The sequence below is a fragment of the Plectropomus leopardus genome, chromosome 10 (assembly GCF_008729295.1).
Source record: "Plectropomus leopardus isolate mb chromosome 10, YSFRI_Pleo_2.0, whole genome shotgun sequence".
Lineage (NCBI taxonomy): Eukaryota > Metazoa > Chordata > Actinopteri > Perciformes > Serranidae > Plectropomus > Plectropomus leopardus.
In genome coordinates this window covers 34,909,884-34,937,640 of record NC_056472.1, presented here as the reverse complement: position 1 = coordinate 34,937,640, position 27,757 = coordinate 34,909,884, and the positions used below count along the sequence as shown (strand labels likewise).

The window sequence follows — 27,757 nt, the reverse complement described above, 5'->3', positions numbered from 1 at the left end:
AACATGATCAATAGCAGCCCATCAATCAATCAATTAATCCATCGATCAATCAATCAGTCGATCAGTTGACCAGTGCAATGAGCTAGCAGCAGCAGCTAACTGTGGCCGTCTGCTTCCAGCCGAACAAATCCAGTTCACTAAACGCATCCGAAGCATCGAGGTCAACGAGCGTCACTGCGCCACCTTTGAGTGCGAGCTGTCCTTCGACAGCGCCACCGTCACCTGGTACAAAGACTCATGGGAGCTCAGAGAGAGCCCCAAATACAACTTCAGGACCGACGGCCGCCGTCACTTTATGACCATCCGAAACGTCACAGCCGAGGACGAAGGTTTGTTCTTCAGCTGCGAGGAGACAAGAACAAACAAACAAAGTTTTATCTTTCAAACGTTTAAATTTGTGGAAATGATTTTAAAGCTGCACAACACGGATTGTTTAATAACCTTTGTTTTGTTTAAAATCTGGCCGTTTGAACACTCAGCAGTGTGAGCTGAGCTGCTGGTGTGCTGATGAAGGCAGAGATGAGGCCCTGAAAGTTGGTTATTTATGAGAGGGGAGGGGGAGGCATGTTGAATCATTTTTTAACATTGGGGGGGTACTTATGTTTTTATTTGGCGTCAGAGGAGGGACAGACCATATTTACAGATTCATATTTATCTTACCACCAATTTTTAAAGAAAACATGCCAGGTGTGTTTTCTTTAAAAGAAAACAGATTTTTCTGTAATGTTTTCTTTAAAAAATTGTGTGTGTTTGTGGGGAGGGTCTTTCATGTTTTTGGGGACTGACTCACTCTGGTAGCCAGCCTCTAGTGGACGTCAGAGGAACTGCAGGTCAAAAAAAACAAGAAGAGAAATGAACTCGTTAATCTGTGAGTTGTGCAGCCTTAAATGAAACATTGAGAAAGAGAGCTGATTCTTCTGTAAACCCAGAAAAGTAGCGTTAAAGTCTAAAACATGCTGAGTTTAACGAGCCATCTGTCCGTCCGCCAGGCGTGTACTCGGTGATCGCTCGTCTGGAGCCGCTGGGAGAAGCTCGCAGCTCAGCCGAGCTCTACCTGGCAGGGAGAGGTGCGTACGCTTCAGCTGGCACATTAAACACACTGTGAGGTCACTGTGAGTTCACGGTGCAGGTCACTGTGAAGGTCACGGCAAAGCTCACTGTGAGTTCACGGTGCAGGTCACTGTGAAGGTCACGGTGCAGGTCACTGTGAAGCTCACAGTGAGGTCACGGTGAAGGTCACGGTGAGGTGGCTCTAATGACGTGTTGTACCTGTTGTCCCTCCACAGAGGTGGACTCAGGAAGGGTTCCTCACGGTGAGTACTTAAAAAAAACAAAACACAGCTGCAGCTCCAAAACACTTTTAATTTCTTTTCTCTTTTTTAATCGTTAATTTATTAATACGAACTCATTATTATCCAGACGTCCCCGACTCGTCAGTTCACGTCCTAGAAACAGCTTCCGTGTTTGTCCGAGGTGAGTCTGGGTCCAAACTTTGACCCTTTAACCACCCGCGCCGTCTTTCATTCATAAATAAATAAATGTCTCTTTTTTTCTTTCCAAGATTCTTCTGAATTTTATCACTATGAAGAGCGAACAGAAGTGGAAGGTATTAATGACAGATTAATATTAATGATGCGATCACCTCTAACCGTCATCACTCATCCTTTCTTACCGAGCGTGAAAAAGAAGAAACGTTTTTCCCTTCATCTTTAAACCTTCATCTTCATCATCTTCATCCTCCTGAATAACCGTGTGATCAGTTTGACCTGCGTTTACATGAACTCATCCTCCTCATCATCATGTGACCCAGTAACAGCTCAGTCATTTAACCCCTTCACCGAAAACTCATCTGAAACGCACGGAAGAAGATGGAAGCCAAAACAATCAGGTTTACCGTTAATCTCAAAGCTGTGAGATCAGAATCAAAAAGTAATCAATTGTGAAATAGAATAAAAATTCCTCAGATTGAGCATTAAATTTGGTCTCAATTCTGACTTCAACATCAAAGCTTTAGAAATCAAACAATTCCCTGAAAATAATTCACAAATTTTAATTTAGAAATATAATCTCAAAATCAGAATTAGTCAGATTAAAGTCTGTGATCCTGACTTTAATCACATGGTTCCCTCAATTTCATATTCTTAGATTTAAGAGATTATTCTCAGAACTCTGCATAAACATCAAAGTTTATGAAATCATGAATTTTGTACTGCTTTTATGCTATTCTGTTGATCGCAGAGAGCTTGATGATGCAAGACAAAGTTCTGTTAAAATGTACAATAGAGCATCATCTCGTGTTATCATAGTTCAAGAACTGTGATTTTAAAATCAATTTTTTTAACAATCAAAACCTAATTATTTATTTATTTTTATAACGAGTCTTTTTTGACCGTGTTGTCATAATTTAAAATTCTAAAAGAGGAAAGAATTGAATCCTTGAGTTTTTAAATGAAATTCATTTCAAAATCTGACGTTTGAATTTAAAGTCAGAATTGTTGTTAAACAAATTTGAGGTAAAAAGCTCCGATTGAAATGTGAAGTTACAGAGTCAGCGGGGTCACCTCAGAGCTTTGGGGCGAGTCAGAGGGGACCTGATTGTTTTAGGTTGAATCTTGTTGTGCATCTGAGCGTCTCTGAGCGTCTGAGTGTCTCTGAGCGTCTCTGAGCGTCTCTGAGCGTCTGAGTGTCTCTGAGCGTCTCTGAGCGTCTGAGCGTCTCTGAGCGACTGAGCGTCTCTGAGCGTCTCTGAGCGTCTCTGAACAGCGACCGTCTGTCTAATTGCTGATTATCTTTAAAGCTTTCAAAAGGGAGACGCTCCAAGAGGAGACGCTTTCTGTCCACTACTCCTCTGTCACAGGTATCAACATCACTCTCTTTTTTTAAATCACTGTCCAAACTGTCCTCTGTACTCCATCTGTCTGTCCGTCTGTGTGTGTCCGTCTGTGTGTCCTCATCAGCTGTGGTTTATCTGCAGTGGATCTTTGTTTCGTGCTGGTTAATAATTTTTGGGTGACAGAGAGGTGCGGCGCTCTTTAAACGTTGGGTTGATTTTTTGTGTCTAAGTTTGACTTTTCTTCTCCTCCAGAAGAGAGGAAGCCGGTGGGCGAGATCATTGAGAGGACGCAGGTGCAGATGAGAGAAGGCGTCCCTGAAGGTAAAAACACTTTTTCAGTGAAAGAGCTTCTGGCTGTTTGTCAAAGCTTCTGGCTGAAACGCAGCGAAGCCGCTGATCACGAATCTGTCTTTATGTTAGACGCTTCAAACGCCGTCGGCTGCTTTAGAAACTTCTCTCTCTCCACGGCTCGTCTCCAGTCTGTCCTTGTGTCTCCCGTGTGTTTTGCTCACGCTCACATTAACCCTTGCAGAGCTCTGTGAAGGCGCTCTGTAGAGTAGAGAGCAGCTTTGTGCCTTTGTGCCTTCTTCGTCGTTTTAACTTGACTTTTCTTCATCTTTCAAGCTGCTGAGGTATACAGGAGAGCAGAGGAGAAACCCTCCAAGCCTGTAGCTCCGCCTCCGGCACCAGTCTCAGGTATCAGACCTCTTCCTGTTTATAGAACTCCTCGCCATCCTGTCTCATCCATGTACTTCCTGTTAGTCGTTGTTGATGTTTAGACCTTTTTCTTCTTTCAGTCACATTGTTTGTGTTTGTTTCTTTCTTTCTTCACCTTTTTCTCCTCAATCATTAAACTTTCTTGATGTTTGATGTGATCATGAAACTGATTTCCGTGATGATGTTTTAAAGTTCCTGAAGCAAAGAGGAAAGAGCCCGAGGTAACCTTCGCCGCTCCGGCTCAGTGGGACGAAGCTGTGGCGCCAGAAGGTAACGTCCAACACAGCAAAGTATTTATTACCGATTCTTTATTTTCTTTGTTTCGGATCTTACAGAGTCTTTACAGGCTCTCACTCTTCATTCTTCAGGAAAAACCAAAAAACACCTCTTAAATTTAAATCTTTATTCTTTTCCCTCTCTACAAATATTAATAAAATTCTGTAATTATACTTCGGGTGTAAAATCAGGTTGCACAAAATGCTTTAAATTTAGATTTCCTTAAAACAAATTGGGTTGCACAACACAAGTCTTGATCGTAAGGTTTTCTTAAATATAAGGTTTTTGTCCTTATTTTATTGTCTTATACTCAAAGGAATCTCTTAATGTTAGTGAAAGTGTGAGCGCAAACAAACTGCTGCAGAATTTTACTTCTGTAAAACATCTTTCAATGCAGCACAGGCCTTAATGTTTCTCCTTAACTAATGAAACATTTTAGGGGATTCTGTGCAACACCTTTAAGTAAGTCAATTAGCTAAAAAAAACAAAAACATTAAGCCATTGGTGTCACATTTAAGGGGAAAAGTATAGGTGTTTAGTACAACAGGCCCTCTGACCTTTGGTCATTTATAACAGCAGCATTCATACATATTGTATATATATATATATATATATATATATATATATATTATATATATATATAGTAATCTATTTATTTGCAGAAAGATATCATTTTTTAACTTCAGAAAGCAGTTTTAGAAATATTAGAATTTAATTTTACGCTTTGGGGAATATCAAATCTGAAATCCTGTCTATATCTTTATTAAATCAAACTCTTGTTTTTCACTTGCTGTCTGTGAATCTTCATTTTGTCCAAAGTGTCTCAGCTGAGCTTGTTACGATGCGTAAACAGCATCTCATTCTTGGCTTTCTGTCCGTTCCTCTTTTTCTTGTTTATCGCTGTCTGTTTATGTTTTCTGTGTCATCTTCTCCTTCTTTACGTCTTCTTTAAATCTTAACATTATGTGTGCTCTGTCAACTCACGCTTATGTTTCTCTGTTAACTTCAACAACCTTCAGTTTACACCAAACCAGAACCTCAGCAACAGAAAGTGACCAGAGAGGTCACTCCTCCTGAACCTTATCAACCTGAAGCCAAGACAAAAATGGTTCCTCCAGAGCCCAAAGTGGCGCCTCAGAAGCCGGCAGCGCCTGAGCAGAGGGTGCCCAAAATGAAGCCTGAACCCGAAGCACTGAAAGTTGAACCTGCAAAGAAACCTCCAGAAGTTCCTGCAGTGAGAGGTAATGTAGTTCAGCTGGAGAGACGTTGCTTGTTCAGTGTGTTTGTTTCATGTTGCTGTGACCTAAAACTCTTTAACACATTTGTGTAAATCTTTGATGTTCTCAGATGTTCTTCATTAACCTCTTAAACACGTGTCTTGGGTTTAAGGTGTTTTTAATCCCTCAACAGCCTAACTGGAGAGGTTCATGTCATAGCTGTAGAGTTTTAACACCTTGCTCCTAGAACCTCGTGATAAATGTAAACATGGAAAACTTTCAATGTTCTCCAAAGTGCCGGCTGTGACCAAACCAGAGGAAGTCGTAGTTCAGCCAATCGCTGCCAAAGTTACTCCACCAAAGACTGAAGGTACTGGACAGACAGTCCATCTCTGAACTCTTTGAATTGTGTTGTCATGTTGTGTCCATGTTGAGTTTTTCATGTTCTCAGATGACATGTCTCTGTGGTGGCACTCGTTAGAGTGGACTGTTTTGTTAAAGTCTCAGTGTTTACTGAACATATCCGCTATATATATATATAATGTTCTTTAAAGCACCAGAGCGACGAGCGCCTGAAAAGCCTGTCGTTCAGCCACCTGCACCAAAGGTTCCTCCCTCAGCACCAGAACGTCTCCCAGCTAAAGGTACTGATTATTGACTTCTTCCCTTGTTCTTCCTCTCAGTCTTTGAACTCACTCGTTCAGAGTGTAATCTTTGACTCCATGTTAGCCTTGGTCATTACCTATAGGTTAAACATTACATAATGTTCTCTTAAGTGCAAGATGTACCCAGACCAGAGGAACCTGTCATTCAGCCACCTGCACCAAAGGTTGCTCCACCCAGGACTGAAGCTGTTCCAACCAAAGGTACTGCAGAAATGCTCTCTACATGTTTCTTTGTTGCTCTGTTTTCTGTTTGTGTTGTTTCTTATGTTTTGTTAAGTTTATCAATTTCTGCTTAGTGTCACCTGAAACTTTATCGCTCCAAAATATCTTTTATGAAATTCTTTGAGAATGCTAAGCACTCGTTAGAGTGTGACTTGTGCTTTGCGGCTGTTTTCAATTTAAGATAATTATCTTATGCATAAATGTTCTTCAAAGTTGTCTCAGAACTGGAGACATCTGAACTGCCAAGAAAACCCCAACTGCTGGCTGGTAAACCTGAGCCAGAAGCACAGAGGTTTGTCTCTGAAACCAAACCAGAAGAACAGAAGAAGGTTCAAGAACAACCAAAAAAGTTTGTGGAAGAAACAAAAATGGTTCCTGAAGAACCAAAAAGGGTTGTGGTAGATCAAAAGAGGGTTCCTGAAGCACCAAAGAAGGTACCAGAAGAACCAAAAAGTGTGGTTGAAGAAAGAAAGAGGGTTCCAGAATCCCCAACAAAGATTCCTGAATCCCCAAAGAAGGTTCCTGAAGAACCCAAAAAGGTTGTGGAGGAAAGACAGCGGGTTTCTGAAGCGCCAAAGAAGTTTCCAGAAGAACCAAATAAGGTTGTGGAAGAAAGAAAGAAAGTTCCTGAATTCCCAAATAAGGTTCCAGAAGAACCCAAGAAGGTTCTGGCAGCACAGAAAATGGTGACTGAACCACCGGTAGAACTGGAGAAAACTCAAGAGGCTGCAGAGTTAGTAAGAGAGGAACCAGTGCTGCTCCGTCGAGCACCATCACCACCACAAGATTTGGAGGCACCAAAGCAAATTCTTCAGGCTAAAAAGCCTCAGCAACAAGGTAGATAAGTCTGAACATCTTATTAACTAACTCCCACTCATCTTGATATGTGCTGGCTTAAGCTAATTCTTTAAAGGTTTTGTGGTGATGTCTGTGCTGTCATGTGTTGACTGTTTGCTATATTTATCAGTTATTAAAACAGTAAAACAGAGGGAGATACCACAAGAAACAGCAGCAGTAGCTAAAACAAAGCTGGAGGCTATTACACCCATCAAAGGTATGATCAAATGTTTATCAGGTACTCTGTAGAAAATCAGCACAAATGTGCATCACATTCTTGTAGACTGACTAATTTTTTTTATTTGTCCCTGAAACCAGATGAGGTTACACCTTCTGGAAAAGTATTAGTCGAGCCAAAGTCTAAAGAAACTCCACAGCTGAGAGGTAGTGATTCATAATACTCTCAGTTTAGTTGTACAATGAGGATCAAAGTTGAATATAAGCCACACTGAAATTTTTGTTCATGTGTCTTGATGATTCTTGTCTTGTGTTTTCCTCTTGGTCACCGCTCCATGGTGCAATCTTCAGTCTTGGATGATATCTTAGAAATGACTCCAGTTGCTCCAAGGACTGATCTTGAGCAAACAACAGTGGTGCTTAAAGACAGCAGGCAGTTGTCTCTGAAGAGGGATCATGGTGAGAAGATATCTTTGGCAGAAGATGTTGGACACAGACGAGAGGAAGTCAGGGCGTATGAAAGGGGAGTTGAGCTGAGGGAGTCAATTATGAGAGAAGAAAGCACTTTGAAAATGGAGATCAGACAACAAATGGTTCTTAAGAAAGAGGATGAGGATTCTACCTGGTACTGTGAATGTCGGCAGGTTGGAGACACTGAGCAACTCGAGGACACTGAGCCAGAATACATAAAATATGAGGCTGTAAAACTGGAGAACACTGAATCTTACGATGAAGAAGACTTAATGGAGGACAAAGTGGAAGAAAGAACAGAAGAAATGTCTTTGACATCTGTCTCTCCACCTCCAAAGGAAACTGAAACTCTTCAATCAAAAAGAGACATCACACCTCAACCTGAAATGACTTGTCCTACCAAGAAGGAAGTGCCTCCTCCTGAAATGACTAGTCCTACCAAGAAAGTAGTCCCTCCATCTGAAATGATTCATCCTACCAAGAAAGAAGTTCCTCCTTCTAAAATGAGTCATCCTGCCAAAAAAGTTCTTCCTCCTGAAATGATTCATCCTGCCAAGAAAGAAGTTCTTCCTCCTGAAATGACTTGTCCTGTAAAGACGATAGATCCTCCAACTGACACTGGATTCACATCTGAAAAGGAGGTACTGGCTTACAAGAAAACTCAAGAAAGGAAACTTGTGAAAGCTGACATTCCTTCAGGTTACACTGAACAGAAAGAGGCAACTGAATCATTTATATCGGTACATCATGAAGACCTTGATGAAGAAATTGTCTCTTCAACGGAGGATCTTGTTAAACCTAAAATCTTTTCGACATCTAAAGAAATATCTGCACCAAAGAAGCCTAGAATACCTAAAGCAGTACCTAAAGAAGTACCCAAAGAAGCCACTTTTGTTGAGAAAGCTGAGTCGGTTGAAGTTCTATCTGAAAGATCCATGCCTCGTAAACCCGAACAAGATATACCCCAAATTCTTCCTAAAATAACAGCAGTTCCTCCCCAAAAAGACGTCATAATCCCTAAAAAGAGGGAGTCTCCAAGAGAAGAAATCTCAAAAACTCCCAAAGCTGCAGAAAAAATGTATCTTGAAGATAGTGTACCTCTGGAGAAACCAACCCCTGTGTCAGAGGAAGTTTCCTTTGAAGAAGAACTTGTTCCAGTAAGTAGGGAAGTGTCACTTCCAGTTCAAGCCCAAATTCTTTCACCTGAGGAAACACTCTGTCCTGAGGAAGAAATTTCAACACCAAAAGAAGCTGTTATTCCTAAGAGGAAGACCTCTCCTGCACTTCACAAAGCTATTGTTGCTCCCAAAAAAGACCTCGTCCCCGAAGAAACCATTCTACCAAAGAAACCTCTCACCAAAGCCAAGGTTGCTCCAACTAAAAAATCTCAAGTTCCACCACAGAAGAAAATTCTTGCCCCCGAAGAAGAAACTCTTCCTTCCAAAAAACCTGCTTCTTTGGCACAAAAAATAACCACCCCCGAGACGGATTCTTTTGAAGAAGTGAGAACTGCCACAACTAAACCTCCCCCAACAAGAGAAGATGACAAGAAAGCAAAGAAGAGAACAGAAGAGACTGAACCACAAACTCTTCAGAAAGGTATTCTTTCTTCTTTGAGCCGCATAGGCTCATGATCTTTACAAAATCAAACCCTCTCTTTACATCTTATATTTCCTGTACTCACATGTCTTCAGATAGGGTCATCAATAACAGGAAACAATGGTACATTTCGCACTAATCTCTACGGTAACCTGTATTTGTCTGTTGTCTTTGTAACATTTTCTTTATGTCACTACTCTACGAGGTACGTAGAGGTTCTTCTACTTGTTTGTGCTGTGGTTCATGTCTCATTCATCTTTAGTGGTTGCTAAGTCTTGACTGACCATGTTGTTGTCTTGGTCGTGATCTTGGCATACTGTATTTCCAAAATGTCTCCTCTAGAGGAGAAGACACCTTCAGCACCAGCACCAAAGCCTTCACCTCCTGCTGCTCCTGCTCCTCCTGCAGCCAGTTTTGCTCCTCCTGCAGGTAGTCTGTTCACTTTGTTCCTTTCTCATCTTTGTTGGCTCATCTGGAGTCAGACATGTTTTCTTTGTTTGTTTGTGTTCTTATTGTCTCATTCGTCTGCAGGTTTACATGTTTTTACCGTTTTGTGTTCCTTGGTATGTTTTGACCAAGCATGTTGTTTTCTTGGTCATAACCTTGGCATCTTGTATTCCCAAAGTATCTCCTCCAGAGGAGAAGAAACCATCTGCACCAGAACCAAAGCCTTCACCTCCTGCTGCTGCTCCTGCAGAGAAAGTTGCTCCTCCTGCAGGTAGTTTCTTCACTTGGTTTGAAATGTTGTTGTAAACTAAATGTCTGTTTGTTTTCTCTGCTGGCTGATTGAAAGGTATCCTCATCATTTTGTCTTCTGTCAGTTGCCATTTGACTTGCTGTATGTCTTGTCCTCAGTCTTTTCTTGCATAGTCTCAGTGCAGCTTTGTCTTGATTGACCATGTTGTTGTCTTGGTCGTGATCTTGGCATCTTGTATTTTAAGTTTCTCGTCCAGAGGAGAAGAAACCAGCTGCACCTGCACCAAAGCCTTCAGTTCCTGCTGCTCCTGCTGCTCCTGCTGCTCCTGCTGCTCCTGCTGCTCCTGCTGCTGCTGCAGCCAAAATCGCACCTCTAGCAGGTACTTCTTTATTTTGTTTTGTGGAACTTGAAAACACTGTTTGTGATGTGTTTTTGAAGATCAAGACTACTCATGTTGTTTGTTTCTGTCACAGATTACTTTCTGTCTGTCTGATTTATCCATGTGCATTTTTCTTCACTCTTTACCTCTGCTCTCTGTCTGTTTTAATGTCTTGTCACTTTTATATCTTCTGTTCTCTTGGTCATGACCTTTGGTACCTTGTACTTCTAAGTGTCTACTCCAGAGGAAAAGATACCATCTCCACTGACACCAAAGCTTCCGGACGAAAAAGTCACCCTTCCTGCAGGTAGTTTCTTCTGTGTGTCATATATGTTGTTTGTCTTCTTGATAGTCCTGCCTCAAAGAGATCTGTTTGTCTGAATTATTTCATTATGTCTGTGTCATTTGAGTATCTGTCAGTTGTTTGTTCACCAGATCTTTGCCAGTGATTTAATCAAATTGGCATTCTTGTAGCTCAAGTACCGGCGGAGAAGAAGCCCTCTCCACCAGTCGTTCAGGCTGAACGCTCTCCTGTATCAGAGGAAATCTATCCACCTGAAGGTAACGTCTCTTCTGTCATTTTCATTTATGTTCTTCTTCTCTTTGTCTCCTGCTTTCTTTTGTAATAGCTTCAGTCTTCATACAAAGCTACAAAGTTACTTTAGCGTAACTTGGTAGATGTGCAATGACAAAAAACTCATTGCATTCAAAGCTCATTTTAAGTGCAGATTATTCTGGAAACAGAAAATAAACGCTTGCCACACTTTCTTAACTCACGTGTCTGTCTGCATCAAGAAAGAAACCTTTTTTTTGTATTATGTATACTTACATTGCTCTCATTGAAATTCTTGCAGACAAGGAACCAGTCTCAGCACCTGGACCAACTAAAGGTATACCAAATATCAGCTTCTTTATTTTAAAAGGGCAGTAAACTCTGGTAGTTATTGCTATTTTAGGTATTCTCTCATAAACAGCAGATATCTCTTGTTATTTATGTGCATGTTTGTGTAGCGTGTGAGTCCTGTGTTGATGAAATGTTGTTTGTCTCTATGTGAATGTTATAAATGGTGTATTTACTGCCTCAACCACAGTGACTCCTCTTAAGCAAAAGGGTAAGATCCCCATTCAGGAGGCAAAAACACCTGAATCACCAAAGCCGAAGAGTAAGTACACCAGAATATCCAAAGAGAAGGAACCAGAACCAGAAGTCATCAAGCTGAAGAAGGTTCCAGTGAGACCCCCCGAGCCTGAGAAACAAGTCATAACTCATAAAGCAGAAGTGACAAGGCATCAGGATGTCGAACTTACGGTTCATGGACTTCATGACAGAGAAGATCGAGAGATCATAACACTCGGAAGAACTGAACGAGTCTTCACTGCAGAGGAGGAGACGGCTCAATTAGGCTATTTTGAGGAAGCTGAAAAGGCTGTAGTTACACAGAAACCAGAAAAAGAAGGATGGACAAGAACCCCAAAACCAGAAAAGGAGGAAGAACCAAAGGTGCCAGATGTAGAAAAAAAGAAAATAACTGAACTGCCAAAAGCAGATGAGCAGAAAGAATCCGTCAAACTGAAACCATTTGAAAAACCAATGAAACCTGAAGAAGAACCACAAAAGATCAAACTTAAAAAGGTACCAACTAAGCCCAAAAAGCCTGAGAAGGAAGTCATAACTCATAAAGTTGAAGTGACGAGACATCACGATGTAGAACTAATGGTTCATGGACTTCATGACAGAGAAGATCGAGAGATCATAACTCTCGGAAGAACTGAACGAGTCTTCACTGCAGAGGAGGAGACGGCTCAATTAGGCTATTTTGAGGAAGCTGAAAAGGCTGTAGTTACACAGAAACCAGAAAAAGAAGGATGGACAAGAACCCCAAAACCAGAAAAGGAGGAAGAACCAAAGGTGCCAGATGTCGAGAAGAAGAAAATAACTAAACTGCCAAAAACAGATGAGCAAAAAGAATCGGTCAAACTGAAACCATTTGAAAAAGCAGTTACACCAGAAGAAGAACCACAGAAGATCCAACTAAAAAGGATTCCAACTAAGCCCAAAGAGCCTGAGAAGGAAGTCATAACTCATAAAGTTGAAGTGACAAGGCATTATGATTCAGAACTGACAGTTCAGAAGCTTCACATTAGAGAAGATCGAGAGATCGTAACATTTGGAAGAACTGAACGAGTCTTCACTGCAGCTGAAGAGACCTCAGAACTCGGCAAGATGGAGGAACCTGAAAAACTGGAAACCGAAGATGAGAAATCAAGATGGATAAGAACCCCAAAAGCACCAAAAGAAGAAGAACTAGAGCCAGATTTAACTACAAAGAAAATAAAGATATTGCCAAAGAAAGAGGAGGAGCCAGAAGTAGTGACACTGAAACCATTTAAAAAACCTGAGAAACCCGAGGAAGCTGAACCTCCAAAAGCCAAGAAAGAAGGTGAAGCAAAGACAGATACTGAACGCACTCCGTACCAGAGAGCTGATACACCACAGAGAGATCAACCCACCACTGCCATTAAACACAGGACACATGAAGACGCCCCCTCCACAACCCCAGAACTACCTCCTGACGTCAGCAAAGACCAGAAGGAGATCCCACAGAGGAAAAAGGTTGATCAGGTACCCAAAGATCCGGAACCTACAGCTGCTGACAAGCTTCACGGAAAACCTAGGACCATTTTCACACCAGAAAAAGAGAAAGAGGGGGTCAAGTTGAAGCCTTTCACCAAAGTGGTCAAGCCTGAAGAAAAGCCAGATAAAGCACCCGAGGAAGAGAAACCAAAGCCCATTGACACAAAGATACCCAGTCGAACTCCAAGACAAGAAACTCCTAAAGAGCTGAAAGAACAGCAGCTTAGGAAAGTCGAAAAGACTGCAACACCTAAGAAAGAGGAGGAGAAACCTCCGGAGAAAGAGGAGCCAGCTGTTCCACCCAAAAAGCCCACACCAACAGGAGAGAAAGAAGTAATGCCGCAGAAAGATGTAGAGAAAGAAATCCCACAGAAACAAACAGATGCCCTAAGGAAAGGTGTCGAACTGAAAAAGACTCCATCGCCCAGAGTGGCTAAAGACAAGGTGGAGGGAGAAAAGCCCCTAAGACCTGTTGAGCAACTGAAGAAGGTCGAGTTAAGGAAGACTCTGTCACCAAAAGTTGATAAACCTAAAGAACCGGAGCACCTCCCCGTTGAGAAGAAGCCAAGCACTGACAGAGTCAAACAGATTCCCAAAACTGTTTCACCCAAGGACTCCATCGAAGCGGTGACGCTCAAAAAGGTCCCAAAGAAGCTGTCACCAGATGAGGCGTCAGAACCAGAAAAACCTGCTAAAGGGCGGATCCCTGTGGTGAAGGAGGTCTCTCCTGGAGCTGTGCAGATGAAGAAGGTGCCCACTCAGCCAGAGGAGGAGGTGTTTGAAGAGGAGGCCGTACACATAGAGGGCGAGGAGGAAGAGGAGGAGGCCTGGGGCTGGGAGCTGGTTCCCCCCGATGACTGGGAAGGTGAAGGGGTTGATGGAGTGCTGGAGACACCAGGCATGCCTGGCACCAGACGAGGTGAGACGATGGCCGACCAACTCCTCATCTGATGACTCTGGAGCCCCTCATCCATCACCAACGACACGTCTAATTCTCATCACATCTTCATCACGTCCTTCACTTCATCCATCTGTTCATCCTGATCTCCTTCATCCATCTGTTCATCCATCCATTCACCATCCATCCACTCAGATGGTCTCATGTTGTCCGTCATAAAATGTCTGTCCTCAAATGTGTCATCCACATCAGTCACAGTGTTTGTCTTCATCTGTGGTCATGTCATCCCCGACAACTTTTTTCACTTCTGTTTTCCATGTTTGTCCTTTTGATCATCTTGTCCCATTGTTCATCCATTTGTAAAAGGTTTCACTCCATCTGTATTCCCTTCATCGTGTGATGTCCCCTCAATGTTCTCATTTAATGTGGACAGGAATATGTCTTTCATTAAGCATGTTAGCATTACTCAAGTCTTTCTCTTGTCTTCTTGATTTTCGAGTTCATAGAGACTTGAACTCATCTTGTTGTTTCTTGTCCAGATGGAAAACCATCAGAGGAGGCACCAAAAGGCAGAGGCCGAGGATTTGGGGGTATGAGTTCAATGAAATTTGAGCCCATGTGCACTAACAGTTTTCTCTTTGTGCTTCATAACATCTGAAGCTATTTCAATCACTTGGCTCAAAAAAGTTGTAAAGTGTAAGCTATTTTTTTGTTTTGTCCTTTTCAACAAAACCAGATATTTTTTGTTCAGTTTCTGATCTCGTCTGAATGTTGTGCGATGATCCACAACAGGGCTGGGTATTGAACCTCCGGCTTTGGTATAAACAAAATAAGACAGTACTAAATCAAATCAAAATCTGTCAAGTACAAAAGATTTGTACTCTTGTTGTTATTCAGGCAAAGTTCTTGTACAGCTGCCTGTGTTAAGATGTTGGGGAATTAACAGTCTAAACTCTCAGACTGTACTGTTTTGGTATCAGGACTAATACACTGTATTAGAATGAATTACAAAATGTTGATACCCAGACCTCATAAAACGACATGATCACCAGAAAAAAAGTTGGCATTGTACATTTCTGCAAATTATGGATACGTTACTTTTGTTGGTTATTGTGTAGAGGAATATGACAAAACTTTACATTTCAGCAACGCTGTGTGTAAACTGTGAAAGGTTTAGGCAAAAAGACACCTGGTTATGGTTAGGAAAAGATCATGTTTTAGCCTAAAATAGCTGTGTTTGGTTGCACAAATACTGCTGGAAACGGGTCACCATCTCACTAAAAAATGCCCACATTTGGTGTCAGACACTGCTAGAAATGCAGAGATAGGTTTCTAAAAACAAACATTGCTGGAAATGTACCAACAGGTTTTCAAAACACCCATATTCGGTGCCCAAACGCTGTGTTTTGCAGCACAAAAGCTGCTGAAAATCAGTGATGGGTTGCTGAAAACAAGCAAGTTCAGTGGGACGAGAGCCGTTGGAAAAGCTCCAGCAGGTTGTTAAGAGGCACCCATGTTTGGTGGCATAAACACTCCTGGAAATGTGACAGTAGGTTGCTAAAATCACCCATGTTTGGCAACAAAAAAACTGGAAAATCAGTGACAAAAACACCTAAAAATGTACAAATATTTTTTGCAGTTTCCAGAAATGTATAATGCCAACATGTTCCTCTGGTGACTGCGCTGCGTAAAGAGTGACTCTGCATGATTCCTGCTCCAAACAGAATTTTACTCTAACACTGCTGACTGGAAACAGATTTTTGTTGAATGTGAGATTTTGTCAGCTGAATCATGTTGAATTCACGGTAGGCAAAAAACATCCTGTTATCCAATGTCTGCGTCTTCCCGCGCTGTCATATCTGAAACTAACTTGATGAGATTTTGTTTGACGTTGCAGCGAGACAGACCCCGTCTCCTGGTGACGGCGGCAGAGGCCGCGGCCTGAGGCCTGGCGGGAAAGGCCCGTCACCACCAGAGGAACCCTTCGGAGGGTTCAAGCTCAAAGCCGTCCCCCTGAAGTTTATCAAGAAGCTTCAGGACATCGTCCTAAAGGAGGCCGAGTCCATCGGCTCCTCCGCTGTGTTTGAGTGTGAGGTCTCGCCTTCCACTGCTATCACATCATGGATGAAAGATGGCAGCAACATCCGCGAGGACCCAAAACACAAATTCATATCTGACGGCAAAGATCGCAAGATGAACATTATTGATGTCCAGCTGTCGGACACCGGTGAATACACCTGTGTGGCCAAGAACGCCGGCAAGGAAATATCGTGCACAGCCAAGCTCATTGTTGAAGGTAAACTAACGAGGTTTTTCTCCAACATTCGAATTGTCTGACTCATTCTGTTAACTAATAAAAACAAGCTCTTGTAGACGTGGATCAGTCCTCAGACTCAGGTATGGTGTCTGCCTCAGTGAGGGGACTCTGAGTGACACTCAGCCTCGTTCCTGCTGATTAAGCGTTTTGTCTCTCTGTGCAGAGCTGCCTGTGAAATGGCTGAAGGAGCTGGAGCCAGAGACAACGTGCATTAAGACTCAGCCAATGTATCTGACCTGTGAGCTGAACAAAGAGAGAGATGTGATCTGGAAACGGAACGGCGCCGTACTGAAGAACAAGGCCGGGAAAGTGGCCATTAATGTGATTGGTCTGCAGCACGCTGTGACCATCCAGAACTCCACTGAGGAGGACGCCGGCGCCTACACCTGTGAGGTGGACGGACAGGAGGACATCAAAACGATGACCAACGTCAAAGTGATCGGTGAGCGGTCGGCAGGAGGTCGTGGTAGAGTTTGAGTGCAGGGGCAGCCTGTTAGTGCTCCATCGTTCAGGATTCTGATCACCAGCTGACACGCTTGTCCACTCAGGACATCAAGGACAGGTTTATAGTTACAAAACAGAGTGATAATCACAAACTACAGAAAAAATGGATCCTTTCAGCCTGTTTGTCCTCAGATCTCTGCAGCCCGGCTTGTTTTAGAGGTTAAAGTGGTCGTACCGACACAGTTCCTCGGCCACTCTGTCCAGGTTTCGGTTTTGACTCAAGTTCCAATTTATAAATCAACACTCACATGAGGCTGCAAAAACTTTAACAAGGTTTATTTTGAATGCAGAAAAATTCAGCAGTATTGTCCAATGCCAGCTTGATTTCCTGTTTCTCACATTAAAACGGTAAAATAAAGCACGGTCAAAAACGTATTTTGATCCACAGCTACGCAGATTTCTCATCATCCTTTAGCACAACGTCTTCTTTTGTCGTGCACACTGAACTGCCTCACGGCACCATAGCTCAGGTACACAGTTTAACCTGAATTCTGACTGAAATATTATAATAAGTAATGCAAATATAAACATGTCTACTACTGTTCAGATATACAAAAACTGTTCTGTCACACACCAACACAAACTTTTTTAGAGTATAAAACACGTGATGGAGTGGCTTGTACGTTGTTTTTATGATGCGGCCTCTCGTCTCTGTCCTCAGAGATTATCAAAGACTGGCTGGTGAAGCCTCTGAGGGACCAGCATGTCAAACCCAAGGCCAAGGCCACGTTCAAGGGCGAGCTGTTCAAGGACACACCCAACTGGAAGTGGTTCAAAGGAGACAACGAGATCACGCCATCCGACAAGATGGAGATTGTCAAGGACGGACAGAACGTGTCGCTCACCATCAACAACTGTCAGCCCGATGACGTGTCCGACTACACCGTCCAGGTGGAGGACCGCAGATACACTGCCAAACTCACCCTGGGAGGTCGGTACCACCTTTACAATAACGTCACGTGTCCAGAAACACATCTGTCCCATGTGTGTCCTGTTAACTATGTTTGTATGACGTTTCAGAGCGCGAGGCAGAGATCCTGAAGCCTCTGGCCAGCATCGAGGTGGTGGAGAAGGAAGAGGCTCACTTTGACACGGAGATATCTGAGGATGACGTGGCCGGAGAGTGGAAGCTGAGGGGACAGGTGCTGATGAGGTCACCGGTAAGAACTCACCTGATCTCATCTGTCTGACACGAGCGAGCACGTCTCTGCATGACGAGCCGAGTCTGCGGGCAACAGGACAAAGTCTGTCCACCAAATCAACCTCTGATCCTGAAGCACTTCCACTCAGTGATTCAAGGAACTTATTGTCATTATACGGAGGTTCAGGAAGCACTTCCTGAGGCGTGTTTAAGACAAATAAAAATGATACGAGACAAACAAAAACATTAATGCAGAAAAGTGCTACTTTACTAGTTTTTGGTGAGAAATGTGAATAATCGAGTATCGATAGTGGTATGGATAAAGTCTTGGATCATTAAGTAGTCTTGATAATGGTATAAACATCAGTGAAAACAATGATCTGTATCCCTCCAGGCTGAAACAAGCGAGCAAACCATCTGACTCAGTCCAAACTTCAGAAGTTTCCATTTTCTGTGTTGGGGTCACAGCAAATCCTCCAGCGTGTGACATAGAGATGGAAGTGTTCGGCATGAAAAACACAATCCAACAGGAATAAATCTGATGAGTTTATCTTTGTTTTCAGACCTGCGACATCAGAACTGATGGCAGGAAACGTTTCCTGACGCTGAAAAATGTGCAGCTGGATCAGGCCGGAGAAGTGTCGTACCAGGCGCTGAACGCCGTCACCAGCGCCATGCTCACAGTCAAAGGTACGAGTCCGACAGACGTCAGCAGCCCTGTGTGTGTGTGTTTGTGTGTTTGTGGTTTATGTGCTGTGGGTCTCAGAGAGCGCAGGCGTCTCAGGAGGTAAGAAAAGTGTCTGTGCTTCTTTGAATAACGGCCCAATCCTTCGCACCTCGCAGAGATCGAGATGAAGTTTGTCGACCCTCTGAAGGACGTTTCTGTGCCTGAAAAGAAACAGGCAAAGTTTGAGTGCACCGTCACCCGGGAGGTGTCAAAGGTCATGTGGTTCAGGGGGGCGGAGATCGTCACCCCGAGCCCTAAATATGAAATAATCGATGACGGAAAGAAACACATGCTGATCATAAACAGCTGTGAGTTTGAGGACGAGGCTCAGTACACCGTCGAGGTGTTGGGGCTGCGCTCTGCTGCCCAGCTGACGGTGGAAGGTAAGTGACACTCAGAGACGCTTCCTGTTGGTTCTTCTTCTTTGTCTTTGTGGCTTTGAAACGTCCTCTACACGACGCTCCCCCCCCCCCCCCCCGTTTGTGTGCGCTGACCTCGTGTATTTCAGGCATGAGGCTGAAATTTGTGCAACAGCTTCAGGACCAAACGGTGAAAGAAGGTAAAACGGCTCGATTCGAGCTCGAGCTGACGCACGACAGCGTGCCCGTGGTTTGGTACCGAAACGAAGTGAAGCTCCACGTGAGCCGAACGGTGATCACACGAGTGGAAGGAAAGAAACACTCTCTAGAAATGAGCTCGGTGACTCTAGATGATACCTGCCAAATAAAGGCAGAGGCCAAAGGGATTTACTCCATGGCAAAGCTCACGGTCATAGGTAACCACACTCTTCTTCTCCTCCTCCTCCTTCTTCTTCTTCGTCTCTTTATTTCAGGTGGTGTGATTTCGTGACGACTGCCTCAGTCTGTTTTCTTCTGTCTGAGTTATGACTGACTTGTGACACTTGTTGATGTTGCCGGAGGACCTCTTCGGTCTTCGTGATCTAAACTAACGTCCTGTCGTCTGGCTTCCAGAGGGCGACGCCATCTTTGTGGTGAAGCTGCAGGACTACACGGCCACTGAGAAAGACGAGATGACTCTGGACTGCGAGCTGAGCAAAGACGTCCCCGTCGTTTGGTACCACAACGAGAAGGAGATCATCGCCTCCAAGATGGTGGTGATGAGGTCGGAGGCCACTCGCAGGTCTCTGATCCTGAAGAAAGTGGAGCAGAGCGATAAAGGAAAATACGTATGTGACTGTGGAACGGACAAAACCTCGGCCAGCATCAACATCGAAGGTAAAACTCAGCAAACTGAGCAGGTCCGTCTAAACGTCCACATAATTCTTCTTCTTTGGTTACGCCTACACGACGGCTTCGGCCTGAGGCAGCATGTTTTCAGTCTGATGAACACAAATACAACACAACACAAATACAAATGACAACACATACAATACAGTACATACATGTCAATACATACATTAAAATATGAATTGGCGCCTCACAGAGGACATTGCGTCCGTAGTGCAGTTATGGAGGTAAAGTTTAGGAAAAGAAGCATAGTTCTGAATTTTGGTGATCCAGTCTGCGTCCTTACAGAGCGCTTAGAACTGCTTCTTTGTTAGAAATATTGGGTTATGTGTGAGTTCGCACCTTGCCTGGGTCACGGAGGCGAGCAGCCATGACGCGTAATTCTGGTTTCATATCAGCTGACAGCTTTCAGGACAGAGAGATTTTCACGTCTGATTTTTAGTGAATTGCGATCATCAGATCAGCACACAGCAGCATGAAAGCAGCTTCCTGTTTACGTCTCTAACAGTTTGGTCGTTTGTCCTCCAGCTCGTGACATCAAGGTTGTTCGGCCGATTTATGGCGTGGAGCTGTTTGATGGAGAGACGGCTCGTTTTGAGGTGGAGATCTCGGTGGACGATGTCCACGGCCAGTGGAAACTGAACGGAGAAGTCCTCGGTCCTTCCTCTGTGAGCAGCTCGTCTCCGTCCTCACAGGACATTCAGAGATTTATCTTTAACCGTCATTTTATGGCTAAACACTCGTCTGAGTTACGAATGACCGCTGTGTTCCTCCACAGGATGTCGACATCATCGAGGAGGGCGGCAAACACACACTCATACTCTACAACTGTAAAGTGCCAATGACCGGCGAGGTGTCGTACGCCGCCGCCAACGCCAAGTGTTCTGCTAACCTGAAGGTCAAAGGTAAACCGGTCGCAGGGTTACTTCATCCCCACGAGCTGTTTACTAAACGGATCATTCAGGTCACATCAGTCAAAATGTTTGTCAATTTGACGAATCTTTAAATTATATTTGTTTGCTTGTTTGTAAATTTCTGGCCCAAAGTCTGTTCCACTGTTTGAAAACATGAACATTTTCCCGAAGATAAACTGTGCTGATAAACATTAAACGACTGGAAGCATGTCACGGATCAGTCGATATCTGCTCCAAATTTAGTCTTTCGAAAAGATTTTGCAGCTTGTGTAATATGAATATGAATCTGAATAAAAAGGATGCTTTAATTTTAGTCTGCAGCTCTTTTTGTGTGTATTTAAGCATTTCTGTAACCCCATCGGTCAGCCTGAGTCAAGCTCTACAGGGTCAGAATAAAAACCTTTCTTCCTGTCTCCCATCAGAACTTCCTCTGAACTTCCTGACGCCGCTGAGCGACGTTCAGGTGTACGAGAAGGACGAGGCGAGGTTCGAGCTCGAGCTGTCGAGAGCTCCAAAGAGTTTCCGCTGGCTGAAAGGAACGCAGGAGCTGCAGAGCGATGACAAGTACCAGATGATCCAGGACGGAAATATGTTTGTTCTGCTGATCCGCTCGGCCGCCTACGACGACGAAGCCAAGTACATGTTTGAGGCTGAGGACAAGAGGACGACCGGCAAACTCATCATCCAGGGTAACAAAGGATTTCAGAAACAGCTCTTTTGGTTCCGTTTCTTTGGAGTTAAAACACATTAAACTGTCATTGGTTTAAATGTACAGATTACATGTTAATGAGGAATATTTTCCGTCTTCTAAAACTAATTTTTTAATTTGTTAACTCATTTACTTTTAGATTTTTAAGTTTATACTCAACTTTCGCAACTTTTAACGCAAAATTGCGTTTGGATCCAAATTTAAACCTTTAATGTTTGGTCTTCAGTTTTCTAGTTTTGACCCTGAATTTGTTTTATTTCTGTTTGCACTGAAATTTTTGTATCAGGTTGTACCCTCAATTCTATCCACTTTCAACACAAAATTTGGGGGTTTACCCAAATTTAAATGTTGGATCATTAATTTTTATAGTTTTGAATTTGTTTTGTTTTTATTGCACTTATTACTTATTACTTACTAATTTTGATTCACGTTTGGGCTCTCCTTAATTTTGTAGTTTTCACTCTGAATATGAGTGTTTTTACAAATGGAAAGGTTTGAATTACCGCCTCTCTTTAGGGGATTTTAACAGAAATTTGGGGGCTGTATCCAAATGTGTGGTTTGTAATGTTTAACTTTAATACATGATTTTTTTTTCTTTTTTTCAGAATTTGTATTTCGTACATTTTTTTACTTTTCTATGGAGAAACACAGAGCTGTTATGGTTGAGAAACTATCAAAATAAAGTAACAATAAACCATCTTTTAAAACGTAATCTGTATTTCAGATGTGTGACTGTTGTTTTTTTCGGCGGCAGGTATTCGTCTGGAGTTTGTCAAACCGATTAAAGATGTGACGGTGAAGGAACGTGAAACAGCCGAGTTCAGCGTGGAACTCTCCCACGACAGGATCCCAGTGGCGTGGTTCAAAAACGACATCCGCCTGCATCCCAGCAAGGTGGTGCACATGTCGGACCACGAAAAGGTCCACACGCTGGCCTTCAAGGAGGTGACCATCGACGACACGTCTATGATCAAAGTGGAGGCCATGGACAAGAGCATGACCGCCATGCTCACAGTCATCGGTCAGTGCCACTTCTCTGTCGCTGTTGAGCCTGTTTGGTTGTTGTTTGTGTGACTGGATTAAAATGTTCAGTCATTTTCTTAAAATTAAAGGCTCTGATCCAAAATGAATTTTGGTGACATAGGCAACTAACAACAAACAAAATGTCTCTTTAGTCCGTGTTTGAAGTGCTTTAAGTGCTGAAGGATTGGACCTTTGCTAGGAGAAGAATTAAAAACAGACTTTCAGAATTTGTTTATTAAGGAATAAACCTGATTTATTGAAAACATATGTGCCCTTTTTAAAATAAAAGCGTCTTGTTTGTGTGCAGAGGGCGACCTGTATTTCACCACCAAGCTGCAGAACTACACGGCGGTGGAGAAGGATGAGGTGAAGCTGGTCTGTGAACTGAGCAAAGCCGTCGCTGATGTCAAATGGTTCAAGGACGGGAAGGAGATCACTCCCTCTAAGAACATCGCCATCAGCACCGACGGCAAGAAGCGCATCCTGATGGTGAGGAAAGCAGAGAAGACCAACATTGGAGAGTACACCTGCGACTGCGGCTCCGACAAAACCACAGCCAAGCTCAACATCGAGGGTAAATCATGACGTTCGGTTTTTGATGTGATCATCTGCAGGATAAAGCAGAGTGTCATCTGCGTACAAGTGGATATTTGTGTTAATTGTACTGTAGCATTATGAACACAATTTTATTTGGTGTGACTGATTTAGTGTGGATGAAACAAATGCAGAATCGTGTGCCGGGACAATAATGAATTAGTTTTTAGCAATTAAGCATTCTTGGTAAATCCAAGGATTAAAAGCAACAGAAGATTGTTGGCAGTCGAACTTTGAGATAACACACACATATCAAGAGTTCCTGATACTTTATTCATTTGATGAACATTTCGATTAGCTTCATCTCAGATTAAGAAAAAATGAGCTTCTGATGTACCGACACGAGTTTGATCATCTGCTGTAAAGAACGGAGGATCATCAGCTTTAGATGATTCATTTTTCATTTTTTTTTTAAAACATCCTGCTTTTGTTTGAATGAAATCTAAATAAACTCGTTTTTATTTTAGACATTAGAGTCTACCAAACAAATGTAACATAATATAAACAGAGAAGAACAGAGGGCCAAGAGCAGAGCCCTGAGGAACACCATATTTGACTGCACTTTTTTATTTTAGATAAGTAAGACTTTCAGTTTGGTTTCTTTCTTGTCCCACAAGAGGAAATTAGTTCTGCAGTAAAGCAGCATAAAAAAACCCTAAAACTTTAGCCAAAAAGAAAGCCAAAAACAAAGAGTGATTCTTCATTTGCAAACTTTACGTGTTCAGCTCCAATAACAGCTGGTTAGACAACTGAACCCTTCAGCCTTTAGAGGGCAGCAGCAGCACTTTAGATAAGATAAGATCATCCTTTATTAGTCCCGCAGTGGGGAAATTCACACTGTTACAGCAGCTATGAGGTACGAAGAAGTATAAGCAGCAAAGGAACAATACAATAGTAAAAAAATCACAAATATAAAGATATTAAAATATTAAAATGTTAGATAATAAAAACAAGGTGCAAAAACAGTAACATAAATAAAATAAAATTACAATGTGCCAACAAAAACGGTCTAGAAAAAAATATATAATTATAAGAAATATGTACACTAATTGCACATGGAGATAATTGCACGTGAAAAATTGCAAAATCAGTGACTCTTACTGATTGTTGTCTTCGTCTTCGTCCCCGTCAGAGCGCGACATCAAGGTGATCCGTCCTCTGTACAGCGTTGAGGTCACAGAGACAGAAACAGCCAAGTTTGAGACGGAGATCTCAGAGGAGGACGTGCACGGAAACTGGAAACTGAAGGGAGAAGCTCTGCATCAGTCCCCTGTGAGTCCACTTTTTCATAAATATATATATATTTATATATACTGCTGCATAATAATACATTATACGGCATGATGCTACGACTTTATATATTATGTTTCTTACAGATGAGCCAAATGGATCATAACACAATCGCATCTATGATTTCAATTCAGATTTCAGGTTCTTTCACTGAACTTGAGTAATTTTGTTTGATTATTTTACTGCGTCACATTTGAAATACTTTTCATTGACTGTAGTTACTTTTCAAATTTAAAAGAAGTTTCTGTAAAACATCTCATCAGCTGACTAACTGTGATGCAGATGTGTTACAGACTAAACTGTCTCACAGAAAACATTGTTAACATTTACTTTGACAGTATTAAACTGTTGTTTTCAGGAATCCAGTTTTGGGAGCTGAATGGAGCCACTTTGCTCAATAAATTCTTTTACTTTTCAACATTTAATATATAAAAAACATTTTCCTGCTAGTACTCATCTTCTTTTTGAAAACATTTTTTTGAGTGATTTGTTCCTGTATTTCAGTCCATGCCGTGTTGATGGTTCACTTTAAGTGAAATCTCATTTTTATTGCGGACCTTTGCTTTTGAGTATTTTAATCGTGAACTCTTGTTTGTGTGACTCGAGTAAAACGTGTCACTTCCTGTTTCACATCGGAGATTTCTTCAAATGTTGCTCTTTGCTGTCAGGATGTCGAGATTAAAGAGGAAGGAACCAAACACATGCTGATCCTCTACAACGTCCGCATGGACATGGCTGGAGGCGTCGACTTCTCAGCAGCCAACGCCAAATCCAATGCTCAGCTCCGGGTCAAAGGTCAGAGCGCCTTTTAGTCTTATTTATTTTTAATTTCTTTAATGTTCCTCTTGTTTCTTTTCATCTTTGCTGTTTTTGTTTTTTCCACCGACAGTCCATCCTCAGAAAAAATAGGTAAAAATCATTTTTCATTTTATTTGTTTGAGCAAGTTGACGGCTCTCTCACATCTCTGGAGTCTTCCCGTTCTGTGACACGTCGTATTTGGCCGAAAAATGCATTTTAATAAAGTGATTTGTTTTTTTTTTTAAAAGTTTTCTAATTTCTTGTTAATTTTTGGGTCCGGTCTTCTCCCACATATTTGAAAGACGTTAACCCATTTTGCTCTGTTTTCAGAGCGTTAAACTGTTGAAAATATGTTCTGTTTTTTTAATCGTTGTTATGATAAGAATGTCTCCGTTAATCGATTTCTCAAAAATAATTTAGTGCCCCTAAAATGCAAAAACGTCGCAGAAGAGTAAATAAAATGTGAGCTTTGACTGTTGTACAGACATGAATGGATGGATGAAGACTCTGCTAAAGCGTCAGATGGCCTTTTTTTGGGTTTCATTTAAACATCTGAAAGCTTTTTATTGATCTCTTTTAGTCGGAGCAGATTTTATTATTTCAGCTTGAAGTTTTGTTGGTGTTGGTTCAAACTCTTTTTTCAGCTCACAACTGCAAACTCAACATCAAACTGAAGCCGACTTCAAATCTCGTCTCTGAGTCTTCAGCAGCTCAAAGTGTGGCGTGTCTCTGTCAGTCTTCAGCCAATCAGCCGCTGAGTTTATTTTAGCCACTGAGGGTGTTATCAGAGACGCCGCTCTCTGATAGGACGAGCTCGACTCGGCTGCTCCACAAACTTTCAGACGGGAACAGACCTCGCCACTGATGCATGCTGGGCCGTCTGAGCCATGTCTTCTTCTTCTTGTCCTGCAGCTCGGTCCATCGGACTGCTGCGTCCTCTGAAGGACGTGACGGTGACGGCTGGAGAGACGGCCACCTTCGAGTGCGAGCTGTCATATGAAGGCATCGAGGTGGACTGGTTCCTGGGAGGACAGAAGATGGAGGCCAGCGATCGGGTCAGTCATGCACCAACGCCACACACGGCACCTGAAACGCCTCACACGGCACCTGAAACGCCTCACACGGCACCTGAAACGCCTCACACGGCACCTGAAACGCCTCACACGGCACCTGAAACGCCACGTATAACTCTCTCACATAACACATGAAAATGTTCAAATCCCGAAAAGAAAATCCCAAACCAAATATTTTTCCAGTTTATTTTCAACCTCCCTAGATTTGACCTTTTACACTGTAAAAAAATGTCAGTTTTTTTGATACTAGTAAAAAAATTAACCAGTTCAAAGAAATTGTTCCAGAATCATTTTCTTGATTTCATCTTTTACTAGTCAGTTAGTTTATTGATTAATTCATTGGCAACTTTAAATTTTAAAGTTAGAAGATAAATAAATCAATGGGCGGAGTTTATCTCATCTGTTTTCTAAACAAATTGACTTTTTTCGACTTGTTTTTAAAATCACTTCAGTGATGCGAGTGATTGAGATGATTGACAGGAGGAAAAAAACTGAAACAAAAGCTGAACTCTGGAATATAAAAACATCAGCTGATTTATTTTCATACAAATCACAACTCAACTTTATTTATAAAGCTGCTTCCATGCTTCACACAGCAACATCGAAATAGCAAAGATTTCACGATAACACAAACTTACAACACTAACACAAAGTTTGGCAAGAGCAGAAAAAAGAAAAACAAAAGAAAAAGAAAATAAATGAATAGACAAATAATAAGGTAAAAACCAATGATAAAAACGGTAATGACTGTAATGTTCCTCGCCATTAAGAAGCCAGATCGAAAAGGTTCGATCTTTAATCAACTTTAAAAAAGTGAGAACGTTTCTTCTGAGGGGAAAATCAAAGCAGCACTAAAGTTTGACACTGACATTTTTTACAGTGTGGAGGCTCTGAGGTCTCTGCTGCTGCTAAAAATACTCTCAGAGTCCAGAGACACTTATCTGAGACACTCACTGTCCACTCCTTATATAGACACACTGAGACAGACACAGAGACACAGACAGACACTGAGACACAGAGACACAGACAGACACTGAGACACAGAGACACAGACAGACACTGAGACACAGAGAGACAGACACAGAGACACAGAGAGACAGACACAGAGAGACAGAGAGACAGACACAGAGAGACAGACACAGAGACACAGACAGACACTGAGAGACAGAGAGACAGACACAGAGAGACAGACAAAGACACTGAGACAGAGACAGAGAGACAGACACAGGCAGAGACAGACACAGACAGAGACAGACACAGACAGAGAGACAGATACAGAGACAGAGACAGACAGAGACAGAGAGACAGACACAGACAGAGACAGACACAGACAGAGACAGACACAGACAGAGAGACAGATACAGAGAGAGACAGAGACAGAGAGACAGACACAGACAGAGACAGACAGAGACAGACACAGACAGAGAGACAGATACAGAGACAGACAGAGACAGAGACAGAGAGACAGACACAGACAGAGACAGACACAGACAGAGAGACAGATACAGAGACAGACAGAGACAGAGAGACAGACACAGACAGAGACAGACACAGACAGAGACAGACACAGACAGAGAGACAGATACAGAGACAGACAGAGACAGAGACAGAGACAGAGAGACAGACACAGAGAGTCTTTAAACCTGTTTTATTACATCTTATCAGTTCATCTTCGGTTAATTATCCTGTATATATATAAGTCCTGTATGGAGGACATTTGTCTGTGTAAAGTTAACTCTTTCTGTCGCGTTCAGATCAACAGAAAGGAAAATCATCATTTCAGACTTTTATCAGAT

The 27,757-nt window shown here is 42.4% G+C and overlaps 1 protein-coding gene and 1 long non-coding RNA gene across 2 annotated transcripts in view; both read left to right on the top strand.

The window, feature by feature from the left end:
- The window catches only part of ttn.1 (titin, tandem duplicate 1), a 194,389-nt gene that overhangs the window by 69,063 nt on the left and 97,569 nt on the right, over positions 1-27,757 (top strand). Inside the window, 33 exon segments of the mRNA XM_042494071.1 lie at positions 120-329; positions 990-1,067; positions 1,390-1,473; positions 1,562-1,606; positions 2,798-2,857; positions 3,086-3,154; positions 3,458-3,529; positions 3,743-3,820; positions 4,846-5,067; positions 5,339-5,413; positions 5,820-5,909; positions 6,144-6,767; positions 7,296-9,014; positions 9,357-9,443; positions 9,640-9,732; positions 10,565-10,651; positions 11,182-13,644; positions 15,521-15,919; positions 16,104-16,382; positions 17,106-17,375; positions 17,465-17,604; positions 18,149-18,275; positions 18,429-18,695; positions 18,821-19,087; positions 19,284-19,547; positions 20,088-20,227; positions 20,338-20,464; positions 20,896-21,162; positions 21,937-22,203; positions 22,513-22,779; positions 23,932-24,071; positions 24,758-24,884; positions 25,801-25,943. Of these exon segments, the coding sequence (XP_042350005.1) occupies positions 120-329; positions 990-1,067; positions 1,390-1,473; positions 1,562-1,606; positions 2,798-2,857; positions 3,086-3,154; positions 3,458-3,529; positions 3,743-3,820; positions 4,846-5,067; positions 5,339-5,413; positions 5,820-5,909; positions 6,144-6,767; positions 7,296-9,014; positions 9,357-9,443; positions 9,640-9,732; positions 10,565-10,651; positions 11,182-13,644; positions 15,521-15,919; positions 16,104-16,382; positions 17,106-17,375; positions 17,465-17,604; positions 18,149-18,275; positions 18,429-18,695; positions 18,821-19,087; positions 19,284-19,547; positions 20,088-20,227; positions 20,338-20,464; positions 20,896-21,162; positions 21,937-22,203; positions 22,513-22,779; positions 23,932-24,071; positions 24,758-24,884; positions 25,801-25,943 (9,647 nt within the window).
- On the top strand, positions 5,600-6,182 carry LOC121949596. The gene is made up of 3 exons (XR_006106251.1): positions 5,600-5,687; positions 5,820-5,909; positions 6,144-6,182. It is a non-coding gene; the product is annotated as an uncharacterized LOC121949596 (long non-coding RNA).